Raw genomic sequence first — 20,427 nt, 5'->3', positions numbered from 1 at the left:
TCAACTCGTTGGGTAAATACTTACAGTCAATCTCCTCCCATCTGCTAGACAGGGATGAATAGGCCTCCATGTTATGACGGTCTTTGACTCTGACTACTGTAAGTGTATGCTCTGCCTTTGTATGGGGGTAGACAAACAGTAACTGTAGATAGCTCTTTGTACAGATTAAAGGCATTCCTTTATGAACAACTACGGCTGAAGGTGTCATTTTAAGACTGTTTGGTGACTTCTGAGCTAAAACCATCAGGGGACGGATGCATGGTATAGTGATGACTCATGTCATGGCGCACATGGAAAGTCCTACATATTCAACAGGATTTTCTGAGAGTGACCAGAACTATTAGCTAGATAGCCCCCTCCAGTTTACTTGGCAATGGAACACAAACAATATGGCCAGATCTCCATCAGCTTCTCAGAACCATTAGATCTTGGACCTCTATCTAGGAACTCTGTGTTCTAAGTACAGAGACCTCACTATGCACCAGTCCAGCTAGGAACACAAGGCACCTCAGAAAGGCTCATGCGATTTGGAGAAGGCTCACAGCATAACCTACATTCCGACATTCTCTCACTAGCATTAGATAGCTCTACAGCCCTCCACTTTACAGAACAGACAGGGAGAGAGAAGGAACACAAAACAGAAAGTCAGGGGTAACAGTGAGTACAGCCCTGCGGTCAGAAGCTCTCCTGCTATCAAGAGATGGTCTGTCTTTTGCCGTGTCAAAGCACCCTTCGTAAATTATCCAACGGGATCCAAGACATCTGATAAATAACCCAATGGGAGGCCGAGCACTGATGAATAAACCAATGGTGGGGGAGATGACTTACGTGTTGCAGGCTGTCATGGCTTGACAGGTGTCCCCAGTGCAGAACTCGGAGATGGTGCTGTACTGCAGGTTTATAAGATTGAAGAAGGTCGTTGCTGAAGGGAAAGAAGAGTAATACACTCATTATTACACTCAGTAATGAGTCTGCTCTAGACCTAGCCTTGGTCAAATAGCCTACATACATACATACATCAACTACTTTCAAATAGTTCGGCTGCTGCTTCCAAGTATTTGATATGTAAGCTGTTTGATCCAAGTAATTACTGTTCTTGAACAGTAATTTTGCAGTGTGATGCTTACAGTGAATGGGACAACATCTGTCCCTTCGGAGCACCAGCTATGTTAATCTGCACAGACAACGTTTTGAACAGTAGTGTACATGTTCAACCCCAGGTATAAAGCAGAGAGAGGGAGAGGAGGTTGGAGGTACTGTTGACTCCATTCATAACCATCATTTTTGCCGCAAGGCAACTTCTTTGTATGTTTCTCATGCTTCTTCTTTGCTATGTTTGTTTGTGGCCAACCTTACGTATCATTCAATGCTGTTAACAGACAGTTAACATAACCAAAACATTGATAAGACGAGCGTTGTTGTGTTCAAAAACAAACCTGATTAGTGGTTGATACGAATCGATACGGACAGGGCTTGGCCTTGTTGCGCAACTCCCTGATTTCACAGCGGAAACTGCCTTCGCAGGCGAAAACACGTTCCATTTGTTTTACATAAAGCTAAAAAAAGGAAGGCTCTTTCCATCTCCCTCTGGAGAGCACCTGGCAGGTTGCGCAGTCTCCAAAACAAGCCCTGAGAGACAAACTAAATAAACCCTGTGTAGTCCCCCTCACACGAAGGCTGATAAAACAATCCGCACTGAGGACGCAGGGTTTTACAGGGCTTCACAAGCCACTAGAGAAGATGCCAAAGATGACTAAACTATCAACAATATATTTTATTGTATAATATGTTTAAGATGATAGTTAACTGTTTGAGGAGAAGGCACTAGATAAAAAGGCACTGTATAGAACAGGCAGTGGATTGTCAATAGTCTGGATGGAATATTCTGCTGTCTCAGCCTGCAGGGCATTACAGGGGTTCAGACACTTCCAGAGGAGATGCCTAAGATGGAGATGCCTGAGATGACTGGAACCCCTGAGATAATGTTGTTCTTATCGAGCTATTGTATATGGGCAATTCCAAGGTAACAGAAAGACATTTACATTTTAAAAGTATGTCAAACAAAAACCAATGATTGCAAAGTTAAACAAACCATACAACTCTCTGTACAAGGACTACTTTGAACAATTTCCACTGAACATTTTGTATTTGTAAAAGTTTCAGTGGAAATTGCTGAAAGTAGTCCTTGTGCATATAGTTGTATGGTTTGTTTAACTTTGCAATCATTGGTTTTTGATATACATTTGAAAAAGTACAAAATCTGAAGTCTGTCACTCTGTTACCGTGGAATTGCCCATAACATAAGGAGCTGCACCTGGAGATAAATGTCTTTAGGATTTAGCTACAGTGCAGTGCTGTTATTGAAGACACACTCTGGTAAGGCAGAAATCCAGATGCCTGAATACTGAGGAAATATTCAAGTAATCTGTCAAGTGTTTAACTTTTCTGAAAGCATCTTGTGTCTGGAAAGACGAGTGGAAGCTCAACACGACCCAAATATGTTTTATCAGTGTTATTAGCTGCTGCTAACTCACTGTTGCTTGCGAGCCATTCGTTGAGGTCTATCTCCCTGGGCAGCACCACCAGCTCTTTGAGGTCGAAGTCGACCACGCGTACTTTCGTGAACTCCGCCTCCAGATACTGCTTCTTCTCTTCCGCTGGCGGCTTCTTCCCATTGGGCTTCGTCTTAGACTTCCTGTAGGGGACAGGAAGAGAAGGGGGACAGATTAGAGCGATGCACAGGGACTGTCACAGACGACAGAGAGGACATTTTAAGAACTACTCAGTTTGACAAAAATTTAAAAGGCAGGTACCGTAGCTAGCTAGTAGCCATTACATTGCAGAGGGTCGTTTCATATGCATTAAATGCACTAACGGAAAGAGCCTTATCACCCTGGCCTGAGAGTGTAAATAGCCACTTTGGCAGACAACCATGTGTTTCACACTCGCACACAGGTCAGTGCCAGACTCGCCGTCTCTCTCCCGCTGTGGGGCTTTGAGCCCGCTAAAGGACCATGCACCCAGCATCTGTACAGAGAGAATTCTGTTCTTGTACCTGACCCAGGGCATGACCCCTGGCCTGCCGTAAGGGCCAGTTACCACACAGCTAGCCGCCCGCAGCACCTTGTACTTCCAGCGCTACTTTTAGCATGAGACTGTCATATCACACTCCCACTACACTTCCAGGGCCGTAACTCTCCGCCTCCCCTCACCCAAACAGCTAGTAAACTGATATAGCCTATCTAGGGGTTAAAGGTTGAATGAGTTAATAGGCTGAGTGAGACTAGCCTATTTCAGACAAAAGCAGGGCTGTGGGACACTGCAAGCCTGGCTCAATTAACGCAACGACGATTACGGCACTACTTTCTGGCGGTCAGGGTTTTAACATCTTGGGGATTTCACTGAGCTTAACCTCTATTGAGTTTCAGTGTCCCACTTAAGAACACGATTAGCATTCTGATGGCTCAATTCCTCGCTCCATTCTTTTTATTATCTCCCTCCCTCTACATCTTCATCTTCATCCCCTCCCGTTCTCTCTTATTACAGTGTTTGGGTTTGTTTGAGGACAGGGGAGTCCTACTTTACTCCCTGAATTTATTGCGCCTCTGTTGACCCTCATTTACGCTATCCACCCCCTCCTCCATCTCTCTCCACACCCTCTGTCTAAACACAATGTTCCCCCCCCCTCCATGTGTTCTTGGCTCTAGCCTTTCCTTCCCACTCCCAGATCCTAATTCCTGGACGACAGTCCAGAATCAGGAGGAAGAGAGTAAGAACAGCAAGGCCCTAAACACTCTGTCTTTTCAGCAGGAGCCATGCAGAGGGAAGCCAACACTCTGACAACTGCTAGTTTGTTTTCCAAAGAGGGAGGAAACAGAGGCTGTCCACAGCCAAGACTGAGAACTAGGCCTAATCAAGTACTTTCAGAAAGAGAAAGAAAGACTGAGGAGAGAAGAACCCCCAAAAAAAGAGTTGACATTACCCTCACATATCCATGGGAACTACTAAACACATTTACAAAACATGACAGGACTCTGGAGCCCGAGGCTTCTTGGACCAAGGAACATTGCTCAAAAACCCGGAACTTTTTGCCCCCGAGGCGTACCTCTAGGTTTTCCCTTTCACACACAGACATGCATTTAAAGACAGAGGAAAGTACTGTACAGAATGTTTACAACATTCACTGCCAACTGTTCATGTTTGAGGACTTTTAAGACCACCCTCTACTGTCTGACTTAGTGTCATGAGGACTAGAGGGCTGTAGATCTGAAAGGTGAAAGACACACAGACATCAGCAGACAGGGCTGGTCCGCGTTACTGCGGAATCAGGATGGTGACGCAGCTGCCGTGTCCAGCTGGTCGTGCAATGAGAGGGAGAGGAGCTACAGCCAGCTGTAAGACTTCCAGAGAGAAGGAGAGAGTGATAGACAAAGGGGGATAGATGGAGACTAAGGGTCTGACAGAGTCTCCCGGAACACTGACAGAGCCAACAGCTGTGAGATCCAGTCTGTCAGTCAGCCATCCAACGGTTCCAGTTCTGACCTCAACATCACCCTGCATTACAACGTTACCCCACTTCCTGTTATAGATCAATAACACCACGTCTACTCTAGAAAAGAGCTCACCTATCATTTAAATTGATATGAATAATGCTATTGAACCCAGAACTGCCAGGCCGCTAAAAGGAACTTCAATCAGATCTGAGGATGTGTGTTTGGTTATTGAATTAAAAACAGTAATTAGGACCACACACTGGCTCGGCAGTCTTGTCCGTTTTTCCTCGGGAAATCATCCTGAGACTTCAAATAGTCACGCATGCAACGACCTTGACAAAAACACACACAAAACACACACATACAGGCACACTTGAAGAACCCATTACTGTGGGCTAGAATAGGCATTTGCAACGCCAGGGTTGTGGGTTCGTTTCCCACGGGGGACCAGTACAAAAAATAAAAAATTAATGTATGCACTCACTAAATGACTAAAATGTCATGTAAATGTACTTAAACACTAATTTGAGCCACAGGCTTCAAAGCTTTCCTATAAGCAGTGTCTTAAGACACCCGGCTGATGAGCGTGACTACATAGTCTATGGCATGCATGGTTTCCTCCTAGTACCAGGCATGCCAACTTCCTGCCCAGAGACGTGTGTCTGGCCCTGGCCTCTGGTCTGGTCTAGCCTGGCCTGGTGAGGAGGAGGAATACAACGCCTTTTATGGGAAAGACTCTGCCTGGGAGACCTTAACCAAGAGCAGGCACGGCCCTGTGTGTGTGTGTGTGTGTGTGTGTGTGTGTGTCAGGGGAGGGGTGCTGGCAAAGAGGATGTTTTCTTTATCCTAAAATAAAGTAATGGATCCAGAAAATACCTCAGAGGCATGGTATGGAAAATGACGAAATTAGGGAGGAGAGACAGGAAATGGCTCAGTGAAACAATGTTTTCTACATGAAAAAAATAAGAAGCCCGTTGTTTTTCTGAGGGGCTTATGGAATCCTTTGAAAACGTGTGTACTCTGATAACATCCGTAGATGAAGCCTTAATGGCTGGCGATAAGCTGTTTCACATGACAGAACATGTACCTTAACCGCATGGATCACATACATCTGTCTCAATGCTCCTTATGGGGGAAGGGGGTGTGGGAGAAGAGCGAGGGAGGGAGAGGAAGGGAAGCAGACAGAGATAAGAAAATAAAAAAGAGAGAGGGGAACGATGGGGAAGGTAAGATAGGAAAAGGAGAAAGAGAGAGAAGGGGTAATTACCAAATGTAGAATAGTGGAGAAAGGAAAAGGGATGAGAAAAGATGAAGAGATAGGAGAGCAGGTAGCCAAGAGCAAGAGGGTAGAGGGCACAGAAAGATGAAAGCGGTTGGAGAGGGGAGTGTAGGGCCTGTGGCTCTTGACCCTGACTGGACAGGTGAGTCTGTGGAGAGGCAGAGAGGGGGATAGAGAGACAGGTCTACATGAAAAGAAGTAAGAATGTAAAAGGGTAGGAGGAGGGAGAAATAATAATGAGGGATATAGAGGGGGAAAGAGGCGAGACAAAGGTGGTCATTAATCATTAGTTAGGAGTGTAATCTGCAGTGCCCCAGCCTTTAAATCAGGGTAGGGAAAAATAAATCATCCCACTGGTGCATGGGAAGACTGGTGTGGCGTGCAAAAATATGACCTCTCACCTCAGAAGTGGTCACACTGAACATGAACCCGAGAAGAGGAGGACAGAGAGTGTGTGCGCGCGCATGTGTGTGATCCTAGTTTCGGGCAACTTATGTGGATCGTTTCGTTTCTGAAGTGGACCATTCAGTGCCTGTGACCACCACTCTTCAAGACAACAAAATCCATAGATGTATCTACCATCTGAACTGTGTGTTTACAGAGGTTTCAGAGTGCAAACGATGTTGGTGCAGTGAGCGCAGTTCCTCAATCCTCCTTATCAGGCGTCAACTCGTTGGCCTATAAGAAATATGTTGTGTGGCTACTGAATGCTGACTATGCAGTGTTCAAGACTACAATAGAAGCCCACTAAGGAGAGGCAGCCTTCTGGCAGGTACAACACAAGACTGGCTGTTACTGTTCAGCCCCAACAACCTGCTTCCAATTAATAACATCACTTGGGACCACACGTTACACAAATATGCAGAGGAATTAGCCCAAAGTGCTTTGACTAAAAGTGCTACCAAAAAGGCTGTATCCATTAAGCTAACAGTGGTTTATTTTCTAAGCAACCTTTGAAATCAAGCCACTTGGCGACTTTGTAGGCATCGCTAACACTAGGCCAATGTTTAGTTATCACCTCAACAGTGAAACACGCAAATTCCATCTACACTGACGCACATACTGCTACTTTAAAGGCTTGGAAGCTAAAACAGTTCTTGTTTTTATTAGTGCATTATTGCTAACTTTATCCATGTATTGACTTTCCCCTCAGCCAGAGGCGCCTGCCTGCCAAGCGCAATATTTCACAAAGCTTGCTTAAATTGGCCTGGTGAATTGTGGCGGCATCTAACTATTTGCATATGGAAGTGGTTAATGCAATCTGTGACAGGGAACAGCATTCACATCCATCCAACACAGTTACCGTAAACAAGATGGCTTCTAGCACACAGAGCACAGATCTAGGATCAGCTAACACTCCCCATAACAGAGGAAATTAACACATGGACCCCAAGATGATTTGGGGAGAAGAATGTGTACTTGGAGCATAAACAATAAAGTTATGCCAGACAATGTGATGAGTTTTCCCCGTTTCCTCTGAAGGGTAGCTATGATGGATTTTTGAATCACCTACTGAGTATGTTTCCTGTAACTCTGGTATGTGTGGGTGAACTTCTCACCAGAGAAACATGCTGCTTTTCTCACCACCTGGATTTAATTCGATGATGTAATACCAGCCGACCAGCAGTGGAAAACCCTACAGTATCTACAGTGAGGGTAGAGGAGACAAGACAACAACAGATAAGGAACAGATGTCTGGATGTTCTTCCTGTACTTTGTTGACCAACAAACAATCTGAACAACAACCCTGGAAACAAACCAAACCAACCCCAAGGTAAGTCCGAGGCCAAAAAGGGAATCAATAGAAAGTCAAGAGGTAGTTAAGTAACAGATACGATTAGCATCCCTGAAATATTATTTTGTTGAAATATTATTTAATCTGAGAAATTAAACTAATTGATTGCACCCAAATTGGCCATTTTAATTGATATGATTCAGGTAATATTCAATATACTACCCAACATCCAATTTGGACCAAACTTCTTCCTACCAATGAGTAAGACATGAGAAATCCCCAACAATTGTCTAAAGCCACCCATGGACCCCCCACGCCAATCCCACCCCAACAGTCAGTATACAGAATCAGTTATTTATGTTTGACAAGTAAAATGAAGATATGGCTTGGAGTATTGCTTCTCCATACTATGTAATGTATTCCCTGTGAATCTGGTTTTGTTTTTTCCCCCGTTCAGAGACATTAGTCACTGAAGTCGCATGCATTATTTACCATAAGGTAGTGTAAAAGTACCGGCCAGGTTTTGAACACTAGATGCCGCTGTTCCTGCTATACCGCCACACACACACATCCATTTTACTGGTCTCTTGTGTTTAGTAAATAGATCAACATTTCCTTTGCCACTTTGGGCAGAAAAACAATAGATTTGTCACATTATGAAAATAAATTGTGTAGTCATCCTCACAATTTAAGCCAGTCTTCCATGAAAGCAATTCAGTTTGTCCTAATAGCAACCTAATGCCTCAACTCAACTCTCCTTGAATAGTCCAACAAGTGGCCAGCTCTCAGAGGGCTATCCCTATGCAATTCTCATATGAAGACTTTTTCTACAAGCCCAAAACTTGAAAAATGGACTAGGGACTAAAATGGGGTGGCCCTAATAATATAAGTTATGTTTATCAATAAAAATGATCAGGAAATAGCTTTATACATAGTGATTTTGAAACTCAATGCAACCCAATACACTATACAGTGTATTTTTGGGACTTTCACCACTGAAGACCATTAGCGACCATAGCATTGACACCATTAGAACTGCTGTAGTCTAATGGTTTGCTTGTTCACCAGGAATGGTCTACCACTAACTAATCCCAAGCTTTTTTTGAAGGGAATAAATCAGACACACACAAAGGAGCCGTTTCCTGGAGACAGATTAAGCATAAAATAAAGTTAAACTGATTTGCTTTCATGGAGGACTGGCTTGAATTGTGAGGATGACAACAATTTATTTTCATCATGAACCAAATCTATTGGTTTTCTATCCAAAGAAAATGTTGTGATCTATTTAATAAACACAAGAGACCAGAAAAATGTATTAAAGAGTGTGGCGGTATAGCAGGAACAGCGGCATCTAGTGGTCAAAACCTGATACTTTCACACTACTTTATGGTAAATATTGCAAGCGACTTAAATGCAAGCAACTTCTTATCCCTTGTGCAAATACAGCAGTCTTTTTCCGGAGCTCACTGGCGTGGGAAACTGAGGGTCCAGAATATTTTTATACAATGTTCAAAGTTTGTTAGCTCAAGCTTCAGGCTGGACCAAGTTGATAGTTGATACAATGTTTCAAGTTCCTTGCAGACAGACCATAGCCAATGTGATTTATTTTTTATCAGGATAATTATCTATCTGCAGGCTGCAATGTTTTTTATTTGTTGGCTTTATGTAGGCTATATTTACATAGCTGGCAATGGCAATGGAAGTTACTTTTAGATTTGTATAATTTTCATTTTAGATACAATTTCTATTAATTTCTACAATGACTGAGATATGAAGATTTTATTATAAAGAAATAAAAAACTGTTCCACGAAAATGTGCATATGAAAATCATAACTGGCACGCAGATTGGTAGAAATGGTAAGATAAATTGGCACTGCAAATGGAAAAGGTTGCTGACCGCTGCTGTAGCCTATTATTGGCAACTTCAGGAGTGTAATGGCAGAATCTGCGAAGGCCAGCAGCAGCAGGAGAAGGAAGGTCGGGAAAAGGTTTTAAACTATCTTGATCTCTAGCTCCCTCAAGTCATTTGTGTGTCTTATTTAATTGTGCTTAAAGCATCCAACAAGCTCAGTAGACTATATATAGGTTGATTTTATTAAAAAACACAGCGGGTGTGTCTATATACAGTGCATTGGTAAAGTATTCAGACCCTTTCACTTTTTCCACATTTTGTTACAGCCTTATTCTAAATTGATTTAAATTAATTTGCCTCAATCTACACACAATACCCCCTAATGACAACGCGAAAACAGGTTTTTAGAACACAGTGGCCTCCATCATTCTAAAATGGAAGAAGTTTGGAACCACCAAGACTCTTCCTAGAGCTGGCCGCCCGGCCAAACTGAGCAATCGGGGGAGAAGGGCCTTAGTCAGGGAGCTGACCAAGAACCCGATGGTCACTCTGACAGAGCTCCAGAGTTCCTCTGTGGAGATGGGAGAACCTTCCAGATGGACAACCATCTCTGCAGCACTCCACCAAATCAGGCCTTTGTGGTTGAGTGGCCAGACAGAAGCCACTCCTCAGTAAAAGGCACATTACAGCCCACTTGGAGTCTGCCAAAAGGCACCTAAAGGACTCTCAGACCATGAGAAACAAGATTCTCTGGTCTGATGAAACCAAGATTGAACTATTTGGCCTGAATGCATTGCGGCACGTCTGGAAGAAACCAGGCACCGCTCATCACCTGGCCAATACCATCCCTACCGTGAAGCATGATGGTGTTGGCAGTATCATGCTGTGGGGATGTTTTTCAGCGGCAGGGACTGGGAGACTAGTCAGTAGAGGGAAAGATGAACGGAGCAAAGTACAGAGAGATCCTTGATGAAAACCTGCTCCAGAATTCTCAGGACCTCAGACGGGGGCAAAGGTTCACCTTCCAACAGGACAACGATCCTAAGCACACAGCCAAGACAACGCAGGAGTGGCTTTGGGTCAAGACTCAATGTCCTTGAGTGGCCCAGCCAGAGCCCGGACTTGAACACAATTGAACATCTCTGAAGAGACCTGAAAATAGCTGTGCAGCGACGCTCCCCATCCAACCTGACAAAGCTTGAGGATCTGCAGAGAAGAATGGGAGAAACTCCCCGAATAAAGGTGTGCCAAGCTTGTAGCGTCATACCCAAGAAGACTCAAGGCTGTAATCGCTGCCAAAGGTGCTTCAACAAAGTCCTTAGTAAAGGAACTGAATACTTATGTAAATGTGATTTCAGTTTTTGCTTTGTCATTATGGGGTATTGTGTGTAGATTGAGGGGAAAAAACGATTTAAATCAATTTTAGAATAAGGCTGTAACATAACATGTGGAAAAAGTGAAGGGGTCTGAATACTTTCTGAATGCACTGTATGGAAAAATACACGTTTTAAAATGTCCACCAGTCCATTGGTCGAAAGAACAGACGACTCTTGGTCGACTACATTTTTGTTTTGTCGGGGACAGCCCTAGATCTATTTCAGGCATCAAAATTGAGTATACTTCTCAAGTAGGGGCCTGAGGGCACACAGTGTGTTGTGAAATCTGTGAATGTATTGTAATGTTTTTAAAATTGTATAAACTGGCTTGAACCCAGGAAGAGTAGCTGCTGCCTTGGCAGCAGCTAATTGGGATCCATAATAAATACAAATACAATTTTTTCCCCTGAAAAACCACAGACAGAGAGGAGCAGACCGAGCCAACCAAGCCACGGCAGCCATTACTGGGCTATAAAGAGACAGGAGTAAGGGCAGAAATCTCCACACATTTCATACTCCACTAATATATAGGTAGAAATGTGCAACAATGGCAGTCTTCTCTGATTTCTTGTACTTTTAGAAGTCAAAGGCAAACTGTCCTGAGGCCTGTTTGATAGTCTTCTTTTGCCATGCGAATTCTGTTAAGTCTGTTTTTCTTAATCTAGTTGAATGGACGTTTTCATGCCATATTTCCTACAATCACATCAATTTCCCTTCATGACATACAGGATCACTTGACAATGTGTTGGAGGCTGGGGGTCCCTCCTTCCCATGCCTGTGTGCTGCAATAGGGCTAAACCCCATTCAGAGCCCCACTGCCCCGCTGAGCTCATAAAGAACCCCTGCAGACACTATAATGTAAGGGCATCAACGTTACAACAGACGTGTGTGAGAGGGGGAGAACAGCTTAGGTTTACTACAAGCTTCACTCCGTTGATCTAGGTGCTTGACTGCATGTGGGTAGTGGTATTTTTGGAGTAGCGGAAACCTTTTGGAAACACAATATCCTCGCTGGTCCCAATCCCATTCACAAGGGGGCGATAAATTGTTTTTTTTTGTCTTTATTTTGTGAAACCAAGGAAGAGTCACCTTCCCTTGCTAGTAGAAGCTAGCTGGCAGCCTGGCTAGCTGGATTTAGCCTGGCTAAAAACATAGCAAGCTAGCTTGCCTTGTTAGCTTCCCACATCTCCATGTGAAATAATCAAATGTATAATTAAAAAATATGCCGTGGCAAATATTCTTATACTTGCCAGTGTAACCTAAAACATTATCCCAGTTTGATATGCTGCTTGTGTATTCATTCTCATATCAGCTAAAAATAGAAGTCATCATGTTTTGGTCAAGAAGAAAAAAGCACATGGCTAGCTAGTTGGCTACAGCAGGTTCTACCATTTCACAGTAGTCTGTGAATAAACAATTTTGGGGGGTGGATTCTTGTTGTTTGATTTACTATTTGAAGCAGTCGCTGAGGTTATATTTGGTTATCAATGCTAAATAGGCTACTTTGATGAACAGCCTATAGTTCAGATCAAGGAAGCAAGAGACAACACTGTCCCCACGGCTGTGGAAGGACTGATATGGCGTCTCAATGTTCAGGTGGTAAAAAAGTATGTTGAATGCCGGAACGTATTACAAGGAGCAGTCCCTTTTGTGATGAAAAATTACATTGCAACACGCTGAGAACTATGCATTCATAGGCAGTGTTCACACAGGCAGACCAATTGTGATATTTTTTCCACTAATTGGTCTTTTGACCAATCACATAAGATCTTTTCACATCAGATCTTTTTCAGAGCTGGTCAGAAAAATAAAATAGCAAAAAAAAGATCAGAATTGGACTGCCTGTCTAAACGCTGCCATAGTTTCCCTTTTGTTATTCTTCAAATGTCAGTGAACTGGAAAATCCACTTGAAGGTGATAAAAGTTAATTTTTAAAGGCGGTATGTGTAGGCTACATGCATCAACCGGTTGCAATCACTTTGGCATTCTAGAGAGTAGATTAACTTGAGCTCCATTGAAAGGAGGGGCATGCATAACTTGTCGTTACCTGTTAGATTTGACAGATTGCCATCTGCTACTATAATGTACAATACTGGTATTGTGACTGCTGTAATGTACAATAATTCATTCCTACAACACGGAATCCTAAAATGGTGGGCATTCTTAAAGGGATACTTCAGGATTTTGGCAATGAGGCCCTTTTATCTACTTCCCCAGGGTCAGATGAACTTGTGGATACCATTTTTATGACTGCGTACAGTTTGAAGGAAGTTGCTAACTAGCGCTAGCGCAATTAGCATTGGCTCGCGAAAATGCCTCTAACCTCCTTCATAATGGACACAGACATTAAAAATTGTATTTATGAGTTCATCGGACTCTGGGGGAAGTAGATAAAAGGGCCTCATTGCCAAAATCCTGAAGTATCCCTATACTGTACATACCCATATCTATTATCTAAGGTTCCATTATTGGGACTGAATGTTTCCAAGCGTTTAGGTGGAGGTAAGAGAGAGGAAACTTCAAAGAGGAACTAACCAGCATGGTCAGTCTGTCGACTCTGTCCCATGAAGGATTAGCCTCATTACATCTCTCAAAGACTTCATAAGGAAAGGCCACACTGACAGGCCCCATGGTTAGGCCAACAAGTTTTAAACTGACTACATGACAGTTAACAAGAAACAATTATGGGACGGTGGGCCCAAATTGTAGCCTATTTGGGTGTTTAAAAGAGTGTTTCCTGGTATAATGGTCCAGAGCGTTTCCTGGTCAGAAAACCAATGTGTCTACTTCCAGCCATGCCCATACAGACTATGAGGCAGTGTCATGGGTTACTTGGTGGATATTTCCCACATTGCTAGAGATCTTGGGATGATTTCTGAAAGTGGGTCTGTGATGTTTTTTTTTGTATTTGTTTAATGACACAAACACATTCAATACTAACACTATTTGGATCATACATTTTAAGTTACATCTGTAGTATGCAATAAGGAAACAGGTGGCATTGTGTAAGAACAGTGCAATATGTATATGCTTTTAAAGGTGTGTTGTAATGTTTTATCTAGAGAATGAAGGACCATAAACACATTTCTATCCAAAACACCTCTAAGTAAGCAATGTTTTTGTTTGAAGTTGTTAAAACGGAAGTTGGGGCTTTAATTATTTACAGTGGTTGAGGAGGCATATCACATTGCTCTTGTTCAGTCTTGCTGGGGAGATATGTCGAGCTGTCGCTGAATGCTGGAAGCCAAACCAAATTCCACTGACTAGTGAATTGTTGCTAACCCGTAACCTGAGAGTCGAAAAGCCTGTAATTGCAGTTTAAGACGCACAGCAATTTCCTTTTTAAACTGTGAGCTGTTTACAATACTACAGCGAGAAAACAGTAGGCCTATGTTTAAGGTAATGCAAGTAGCGCCTACTTTGCAGTGAGAAAGTTGACAGCGCCTATTCTATTCTAAAAGTATCTTTCGACGTTCAGTGCCATAAAACGACATGTTCCTGCATCCAATATCTGCTGCCAACGCATCAAACCAAGAACTGATTTAGAGAGGAATGTTTACCGACATGAAAATGACAGTATTGGCTACCCACTTCTTACATTGTGGCGATGTTGGTCGTCACACACACACACCATGGACACACTGTTGCTTCTACACCTACTGTATCATGTTAACTGGGTGTCGAGAGCATACTTTCTTCATATTTTATCAAAAACTGTACTTCCACTTAATTTTTATAAATACATTATCTAATTGCAAAGCAGACATCTCTTACAAAATGTAGCCTAAAATAAATTGTATTCCCCAAATCAGACATTGATTGGATGTTCGCTGTCCCATGGAAAGTTCCACTACACCAACCATGCTGCGGTCACGCGTACGGTCGCGCGAGCCCACTGCTGCCTTGTCTTGACATTACAGAGAACCGTAGCAACGAGTAAACTAGCCGAAAAGTGAAGTCTAAAATACTGTTATTTTACCTTAATACTTTGCCCACCGCCTGAAGGACCATTTTACAACTTAATCCACTTTTTGAGTTCCTCTGTGAGTGCATATCCGTATTGTCTCCTGAAATAGGACAGTAATCTCCGACCATAATTGAACGGAAAAACTTTAGAAAACGTCTCTCCACACCGTTTCTCTCCGATGAGGCTGTACAATTAAATACTACAATTTTGACTGTAGGCTACAGAAGACCTGAGGAGAAACCTATTTGTGGCTTTCGCAACTGCCCGCCCACCTTCTCTACTTGCAGCCAATCGGGGGAGAGGAGTCTCCTCTAGGTGCGAAAACAGAACCCCCACAATAAGGGAAAGGGGGATACCTAGTCACTTGCACAACTGAATGAATTCAACAGAAATGTGTCTTCTGCATTTAACCCAACCCCTCTGAATCAGAGAGGTGCGGGCGGGCGGACGTCACAGCCAGCTCATGTGGACGTGGTCCATGTTCTTTCTTGAAGAGTTGTCGCAAAGGACAAGAAAGAGCCAGGTGGTCTGAAGAAGGCTACATAGTACATGATTCTGTGCTACAATCTAGCCATAACGGTTACAAATGTAACTCTAGTTAATAATGATCACACTGTGGTATGAAGACACAATCTACTATGACAGTTGTAACTTTGATCTAACATTGTAATAACTATGTAGTTGTACTGTACTGTAACAAATTTAAAACAATGCCAAAAGCATACTGTAAACACAAAGATAAGTGGTCTAATCAATTTAAACCAAGCTAATATTCTTCAGCCTGAGGCTATCCCTATTATATCCCAACCAGCTGGATTAAAACAATTCCTAAAATTAAATCTCAAACAATTAATGTACAATTAGATGGCAGCAATGACCTATATTTTTGTTGCACAGGCCTATAGTAATCTCACTAGATAGGTTAGCTGCATTGAGAGGCCTGATATCAGCAGAACGTGGTTAGTTCATGAAAGGCTACATGTTGAAAGGGCGAGGCCACATTCTTGTGTTTGACTCTGAACCTCACCTGGAACTTAACTGTGAGGCCGGGAGATGAGCAGTAGATGGGCATGTAGCAACTTGACTTTGGCACAACAGGACTGGTGGTGTACAGGTGAGAGGCAGTGAGGTAAACCAGCTCTGAAAGCCTCCAATTAAGATTGAGTGTGAAGGCTGAGGTGGTGTTTTGGTTGTTTCGGCGCAAGTCTGAGGTCGGGTTAATAGAGGCATTACACAATCTGGACTTGGTTGATATCGATCCTCAACGTTGAGTACAAAGAGAGTACAAAGCAATCTTGAAAACAGGCCTACTACAGCAACAGAAAGTGAGAAGACTTTCTCAGGTTATGATAAAAGGGCGGCAGGTAGCTTAGTGGTTAAGAGCGTTGTGCCAGTAACCGAAAGGTCGCTGGTTCTAATCCCCAAGCAGACTAGGTGAAAAATCTGTCGATGTGCCCTTGAGCAAGGCACTTAACCCTAATTGCTCCTGTAAGTCGCTCTGGATAAGAGCGTCTGCTAAATTACCAATTATTATTATTATGAATAAAAAGGCATTCTAAATCTTCCTCTCTCCCTTCTATCCTCAGACACTTCTTTCCCCATCTTTCATTCGCCCCTCCATTTAACATCTTCCTTTTCTCTTGACATTTTCCTTCTGACCCCTTTTCACTCTACATTTTTCCCTTTTCTGACCAGGGCTGGTATCCCTAAAGCATCTCAGAGGAGGAGTGCTGATCTAGGATCAAGTCCCCCCGTCAATATCATGTAATTCATTATGATCTAAAAGCCAAAACTGACCCTTTATCAGCACTCCTACTCAGAGCCATTTTATAAATATGGCCCAGGTTTCTCTCCTTGTCCCCCTCTCTCAGGCTGGACCAGTGGGCTTGCAGCTGCAAATGAGAGACATTCCAGCTGACTGCTGTAGCATGGCATAGACACTCACAAAGACACACTAATCTGGGGGACCTCTGGAGCTCAGCTCACTCCCAGTGTGTGTGTGTGTGACTAAGTGTGTATGTCACAGACAGTCTGCGTGTGTAAGGGTCTGAGAGTTTGTCAGGGTCAATCAGTGTGTGTGAGAAATCTTTACATGCGTGTGTGCGCAAGAGAGAGAGACCCTGCTTGTTTGTGTGCGGTGGTGGCTGTGAACTCCTCCCGTGTATATCTTACAAGTATCTGAGAGTGAGGTGGTTTGATAGGGGCCCTGTACAGGTCCATCTGCACGCTCTGCCAGCATGGCTCCTCTTAGGGCACATGCCTCCCTGTCTGGCCCCAGCACAGAGCTCAGTCAGGGGGGATGGGGGAGGGAGGCTGGGGGGGGTGGAGCTCTGGTGCTCCAGAGCATCGCTCTGAATGGCTGCTGCAGTGGTGAGGAGAAAGATAGAGAAGGGGGAGGAGAGAGAGGCCAGAACAAGGCAGAGCTTTTTCCCAGGAGCTATTTATAACCTCAGCCTGCCTCTGCCTGGGCTATACTGACCAGAGAGAAAGGGGGAGAGAGGGGGAGGTAGGGAAGGGGAGAGATTGAAAGAGAGAGGTGGTGAGGACAGAGAGAGAGGGCACAAAAGTAGCGAGAGTGACATTAGGGCCATGGGGGAACTGTTCTAAATGGCGTCGGGCCCTACTTGAGGTGGTGACCACTGAAGTGAAAAGCAATGTAATGGAAAAAAAGTTTCCATCCATTTGCTTACAACTATTACATCAGCGGTCACCTAAAATAGAAGGCAGCCATTCAAGATCACTGGGCTATAGCCAGAGCCTCTGCATTCAGAATTAACTCCATTCAAGACAGAGGGCTCAATCAGGCTTCAAGGTCAAAGACAACTTAATAAAGTACTGTTGCTGGAGTTAAAAAGCAATTCAGTTGCTGGAAAGTAATAACCTATTATTGTCATTATTGTACAACTAATGAATTGCTGTCATTTCTGGAGTTCAAAAAGGTTGGCTAATATAGTTAGCAATGGTCTCCTACATGACCCAGCAAAGGGCCTTCCAGGTAGAAATAAAACCACTTACTACAGACCTAGCCTACAGGTTGGAATCATTCACACAAATAAAACATGGCATCACTGTGCCACCTGGTTTAACCATACTACACCCACTGTCTCCAGATGACAAACACATCTTAAATCTTCCCTAAACATTAACTCACGCTATAAACATTATCTGATGCTCTCGCCATTCCATGGAAGAAACACACAACTAGGACATCGGACTTACATAACCCATAATCTGTATAACAAACGCATACTAAACATGATCTCATGTCACTGGATTAATATAAACCAATCTCAGTACAGTATGTATACTAAGTACAGTATGTACAGTATGTATACTAAGTACAGTATGTCAAACAAAGGTGTTCTTCCTAAATGTGATCTAACACTATATGACTCACATAGCCTAAAATCACATTCTGTAGAACAAGCACGTAGGTAGCTAGCCCATAACACTAAACATTAGGCCTATCTAACCTGATGACTCATATCCCCTTTCTAGCGATTGGATGTTATTTTACTCTTGAATTGCTCAGTGAACTATGAGAGTCGTGACACCGAGGACTGCAGTAGGGAAGCATCAGGACATCTTCCCATTCATAACTGAGATGCGATGTTGTTGATTGTTTATTGTGAGAGGCTGCCCCTAACCACAGATCTAGGATGAGATCACCCTACTCCCCAATCCTAACTAACCATTAGGGGGATGAGAAAATATCTGAACCAGTATCAGTGGATAGGGGGACAACTTCTAGCCAACTTACACCCTCACAGACAGCTTTAAGGCATCCCTGGAAACCACAGTGTCTGCTCTGAGGCCCAGATTCAATAAAGAACACACATTGATCATTAAAATACAACATGGGGGGAAAAAAATCATAAAGAGTTGTGTAAGAAGGTTGCTGGAAACACTGACGTCAATGGCCAGGACTTATGACTCACTGCTCCAGGAATGACAGTGGTTCACTCTGCCATGATGAAGGCCGTGACAATCACAGTCACTCAGAATAGAACGAACAACCATGAGAAAACATAACGAAGCCAACATCAAAAAGTTTGGCCAAAACTGAACCGAAACTTGACTAGTCAATTAGTAGGCTATGTTAAATAACTAGGAGAAAACATGAACCCAATTTCAAAATGTTAACAAAAAGGTGTTCTCCAATCTCAACCCAAAACTTGCCTAGTTGACAGTAATACTAAAAGCTAGTACCCTTGACCCATTCAATAAAATTGGCCGAGCTGGCTGGTCCACTGGTCAGTGGACGGACATTCCACCATTTTAAGACAAAGAAAACACAGATTCTTGCCAGCAACAAATGAATCACAGCAGCAGCAGATGCGCCTCGTGCCTGGCAACAGCTCAGTCCCACCCCTTGTACCCCACGATATAGCCAATGGCACTGTAGAATTACCTTGAGTGACTGGTGTATTGACCAATGGAATGGCAGAATGTGGGCACCCCACAGTGGAGTGTATGTGAGAGTGGAGTGTGTGTATGTGCGTGTGTGTAGTGTGTGAGAGCGCAGTGCACAGTGTGTTTAGGTAAGGACTTAGCCAGTGAAAACTGCAGGCTGAGGGTCTTAGTATCTGTGGGAGTTTCTATAAACCCAGGACGAGGTCAGCAGGGCCAGGATCTACTCAAACACTGAACCCTGCGACCTGTCCAGGGAAATACAATCCTGTAGGTGGCCTAGAAGGTGCCAGTGTGTGGAAGTAACAGTATTTATAGTCTTTCTGTACCATATGTGTCAGATGGGTTTATGTGTATGGTCTATTTGTGTGTGTGGTCTGTGTGTGTGTGGTCTATGTGTGTGTGTGCGCGCAAAAGGCAAATCTGGACAACAGAAGTAACAAGTAATGGTAGACCTACCAATTAGTTAGTGATTTTACTGATATCTATTTTGTTTCTGAATTAAGTGATTCAAGCTTGTAATTCCGTTACCAAACTGGTAGCAGAACTAGCAAAAAACTAAGGAATTACTGCAACTGAAGTGGCTACAATGGGAAATCATAGTAGTCACAAACCAAAGTTGGGTCACCTGCTACTGTCCTCCCTTCCACTGGCATACTGTTATGTTCAGCTCATAACTGTTTTCTTTCTCTTTCTGTCCTCTAGTGACCAAAGCAAGAGTGTTAAAACAGTCAGTCTGGACAACCCCTCCCTCCCTACAATAAAGAAAAGTATAGCTTACTTACTGCCATTCTACACATTTTGTCATAGGGTGCAGAGAAGTTTGCAGTTTTAACCCAAATTGTCTTGCAATTTTTTACATTTTGCCATGTCTAATGTGTATTCATGTGATATTTTAGTGACTCAAACATTACTACAAAATATATTGGCTAAAAAACATAAGCTGACATTGGTTAGTTGATTTGGACATTTCTGACAAGTTCTAAATAGCTCTCTAAGGTATGCAATGACAAGAGGAAAACTGATGATGCACTACCCAATTTCGAAATTGCAACTTGTGCATTCTACTATTACAACTTTCAAGAGTTAGTTGAAAGCCGGACTGAGTTCCTGCGCGCCGCAGAGTTTGGTAAGCACTGCTCTACTGGACTGAACTCTACCCTACTCTGCTGTGCTGCACTGTGATGTCCAAACTTGTGAAACATGAGAATGACATTCATATCCATAATTATGCATTTCAATGTAGTACAGATCAGGGACCCATGATGTACATTTACATTTTAGTCATTTAGCAGACGCTCTTATCCAGAGCGA

The 20,427-nt window shown here is 43.2% G+C and overlaps 1 protein-coding gene across 11 annotated transcripts in view; it reads right to left on the bottom strand.

Moving 5' to 3' along the window:
- The window catches only part of LOC311135504 (MOB kinase activator 2-like), a 99,094-nt gene that overhangs the window by 8,404 nt on the left and 70,263 nt on the right, over positions 1-20,427 (bottom strand). For 7 of the 11 annotated variants that reach the window (XR_014613774.1, XM_084169509.1, XM_084169508.1 and 4 more), the window contains 2 exons: positions 2,535-2,695; positions 829-922 (listed from right to left, as the gene is read on the bottom strand). Coding sequence is in view for 9 of the 11 variants with exons in the window: in XM_084169509.1 (XP_084025635.1) it covers positions 829-922; positions 2,535-2,695 (255 nt within the window). In the remaining 2 variants the exon portion in view is untranslated. Of the gene's footprint in view, positions 1-828; positions 923-2,534; positions 2,696-7,331; positions 9,668-14,715; positions 15,374-15,730; positions 18,017-20,427 lie in introns of those variants that run through there. The other 4 variants (XR_014613775.1, XM_084169501.1, XM_084169505.1 and 1 more) reach the window with 4 other exon arrangements.

This window comes from Coregonus lavaretus, assembly GCF_964263955.1.
Source record: "Coregonus lavaretus genome assembly, chromosome: 9".
NCBI classification, from domain to species: Eukaryota; Metazoa; Chordata; class Actinopteri; order Salmoniformes; family Salmonidae; genus Coregonus; species Coregonus lavaretus.
Note: the sequence above shows the minus strand (reverse complement) of the source record. Positions and strands in the feature narration are given on the sequence as shown.